Source organism: Eurosta solidaginis, chromosome X, assembly GCF_040869045.1.
Source record: "Eurosta solidaginis isolate ZX-2024a chromosome X, ASM4086904v1, whole genome shotgun sequence".
Taxonomy (NCBI): domain Eukaryota; kingdom Metazoa; phylum Arthropoda; class Insecta; order Diptera; family Tephritidae; genus Eurosta; species Eurosta solidaginis.
The window spans coordinates 206,641,606-206,645,329 of record NC_090324.1 but is presented as its reverse complement, the minus strand read 5'-3'; the positions used below and the strand labels follow the sequence as shown (position 1 = coordinate 206,645,329).

Below are 3,724 nucleotides of genomic sequence, written 5' to 3'. Positions count from 1 at the left end.
ACTGAATTTAAAAAAGAAAAAAAATCATCACATCACCCAAAATCTTTTCTACTCATAAATTTTGAGTTTTCCAATGAAAAAAAAAAGAGAAAAAATTTTTTGCAAGTGGGAAAAAGTTCCCTAACCTTGAGCAGTATCCAGTACCCCTTACCACTGGTGGGGGGAAGTACCAGACTTACAAAAGGTCGTTGAAAGCGGGAGTGCATCCCACCGGGTGGATACTTCCCTTACCTCGAACAGTATCTGATACCCCTTACCACTGGTGGGGGGAAGTGCCAGATTTGAACGAGGTTTTAACAAAAAAACCGACTAATGTTATTTTTACAACTTTGCGCAGTATCTGCTACCCCTTACCACTGGTGGGGGGAAGTAGCGGACTGACGCAAAGCTTATGTAGTATCTCTATCTCAGACGACGCCAAAAACTAGTCACCACTTTGTCTAACAAATAACTTTGCATCGAGTTTTGTAAAGATAGGTTATGAATGCTGGTGACTTTTTTGAATATCTTTTTGGCACGTCCTGGATGTGTTCGTATCCAAACGACCCAGTCCAGACATTGTTAGTGAAATGTTTTGTATTGAATGCACGCCTTCAAATATTTTACTAGAAAGTCTTTGAAGTACATACTGAATATTCAAAAATTTAACTGCGACAATGCTGTTCGAATGTTTATAAAATTATTTCTTTTACTAAAAACTTTAAGCTTTTTTGTATTTATTTAGTATATACTATTTGTATTTTAAAGTATGTATATATATAATAATATACGCTGTTTAAAGCGCACCAGAATCGGCAACAACAATCTTCTTGCTTGTCTTGCCCGATTGTGAGCCCAAACCCTCAATAGCCTTAACTACATCCATGCCTTCGACAACCTTGCCGAAAACCACATGCTTATTGTCCAACCATGCTGTCTTTACAGTACAAATGAAAAATTGCGATCCGTTGGTGTGGGGTCCAGCGTTAGCCATTGACAAAATACCGGGTTCAGTGTGTTTCAAGATGAAGTTCTCATCAGCAAATTTAGTGCCATAGATAGATTTACCACCAGTGCCATTGTGATTTGTAAAATCACCACCTTGACACATGAAGTTAGGAATGACACGATGGAAACAGGAGCCTTTATAACCGAAGCCTTTTTCGCCTGTGCATAAGGCACGGAAATTCTCAGCTGTTTTGGGCACAACATCGGGACGTAGCTCCATAACGATGCGGCCGAGAGGCTGTCCATCAGCAATAATGTCAAAAAATACACGGGGGAGACCCATTTTGCCTTTACTGCTTTTATTACTGAAGAAACGAACACCACGAAATCCTATTTGAGACGGAAAATATACGTATATTCTCAGTGTTCATGCTGTTTAACAAAATCTTGAAGTAATTTTGGTATTTGATTGTGATAGGAAATTTATATTTACTTATAACTGTAGCAGCTAGACACTTAAGAGTCATAAAATTCATTAGTGGTATTGCATTGGCTGGATTGCTTACAATCAAATTGAATGGACGTTCATCCGATTCATTTAGTTGATCTAGGTCCCCACCGTGTTCCAATAGCAACGATATAATATCATTAGAATAGTTATATGGTTGCACAGCAACATGTAGTGGCGTTGATTTGGCCTAATTTTTGTTGTTAACATTCATTCCACAATCAACTAGTAGCTTAATAACTTTTGCATTTGGGAATACAATCGTTAAATTGTTCTCATCATTTGAGTAACCACTCTTTATCACATTCAAGCGAAATACACACAAATGTCATAATGTATCACAATTGAAAGCACTACGCACATTCGCGCGTACTAAATCTCGCACAGAACAACATACCCATTTATTCTGTTCATGCGTTGTTGCTGTACTATCTAATAAAAATATCAAATGCGCCACACATTTAATATTTGTTTCTTAAAGACCGGACGCACTTGCACCAGCTCTTGTGCTTCAACAATTGTATCAGTCATTAACCTAAATACACCAAATACATCTTCTAATATAGGCAAGACATCCTCGAGTATCACAACAGGCATTTGAAACGTTTTAGCACGACCTTTACAGACTTACCTTTTCCTTTATTAAGTGAAAATCTGGTTAACGAACGAATTGGTTGCTGTTGAAACGAAAGGAATGCCGGGATGATACTAATTTTCCTAGGTAGCACATTAGTGACGAATTTTCCAAACCGTATTTTTGAGGAAATACGTGCCTTAAGGCAGTTGAGAGTGACAGCCTTTAGGTTCTGAAAAGAAAAGAAAAATTAATTAATAAAAAGAAAGTAGAAGAAAAATTTCAAGGAAATTATAGAACTAAAATTCACCTTCACACTCTTGCTGATCTGTCTCATCCATAGAATCTTGGGGACGTCCAGTACGGAATACTTAAGACACGTTTTAATATCCTCATATCTTTCAAATGCTTATGCATACGCGCTAATTTTTTACTGGGTGAGTACGCATAAGAAATTCCAAATCAGCCTGTGTTGGACAAGGACTATTTTTGCGTCGCACTGCAACTAAAGAGGCTTCATTAAACATACCACGTAATTGGTGTTGTAACAACTCGTAAACCAAACTGATACAGAACCAGCCTTCGAACGCAATTTTAATTGATCAACTTGGGTAACTGGGCAACTGATCCGCTGCAAACCAATCAAGCCCTGGTGTAGGTGAGCACAATAAAAGCGTCGATATCTGCACATGCACGAAGAATGTGCAACACACCATGTCGAATGTTCAGGTTTTCTCTGACCAGCCAAAATATAAATTTCTTTTACGTCCATAATCCAATACCGCTGATGTATGTACGATCGGACACAAAAAAAAAAAAAATTGTTCGAATCAAGAAATAGGAGAATGTTAAAGGCATTAATGCGCTAGGATGCAAGTCCCCAGTTTTCAATATGGCAAAACAATGATATGTCTTCTTGACATGATTAACTATGCTGTGAGGTAGCATAAAAGAGATAGGATATCCAATATCATCAACCTGCAAAGAAAAAATTAATTAATAAGTGCACAAATGGACATCGCAAAGGTGTGACAACTGCCGGCGCGGCCGACGCCGCAGTTGGAGCACCCCTTTACGATGCCGGTAACCTAGAAAACTAAAGAAAAAAAGGGAAAACGATACATCAAACCCATCTGCTCCATCTCCTGGATCCCCATCACCAATCACCTGAAAATAAACAAAAAATGAATTAAAACTCTGAAATAACATAAGAAATATTTATTTAAGCAAAATTATTGAAAAATATTTTACCACTTACCTTTTTGTCCGGCAACGCGTAAATTTCATATGAATTGAAGCAAAAAACGGTAAAATAAATCTTTCGATTCATTTTTTTTTGCTTCATTCTCTATACTGGAATGTTCAAACCAGTATGTATGTATGTATGATACATACAAGAAAACGAGAAACGACAGAGTTGCCATGTTACCCAACTCGACCACCCAATGGTGCGTTTCTTGTTTGCGTCTGTATAAGATTAGAGAAGACAACACAAGGTTACATCACAAGAGCAACCCCCCCCACGTAACTAATCAGGCCGAAATAATATGAGGGATAATACAAATCCATTTATTATTTTTTTTCTTCTTTCCAACAAATTTTAAATTAAAAATTACTTCACAGCCGTAACTGAGTGGCACAGAAACCCACTTCAGTGGCGAAGACGGCGATGTACGGAGAGCGCTGCGGACGACGCATACCGCTTGGGGCAACTC

At 38.0% G+C, this 3,724-nt stretch overlaps 1 protein-coding gene across 1 annotated transcript; it reads right to left on the bottom strand.

The window, feature by feature from the left end:
- Window positions 1–565: 565 nt before the first annotated feature.
- LOC137234603 (peptidyl-prolyl cis-trans isomerase-like) lies at window positions 566–1,321 on the bottom strand. The gene has a single exon (XM_067758058.1). It carries the CDS (start codon window positions 1,268–1,270, stop codon window positions 776–778), a length of 495 nt encoding a protein of 164 aa, XP_067614159.1. The 5' UTR covers window positions 1,271–1,321; the 3' UTR covers window positions 566–775.
- Window positions 1,322–3,724: the final 2,403 nt, after the last annotated feature.

Excerpts from the sequence above, each read along its gene's own strand:
- LOC137234603 (XM_067758058.1), bottom strand. The coding sequence starts at position 1,270 with ATGGGTCTCCCCCGTGTATTTTTTGACATTATTGCTGATGGACAGCCT.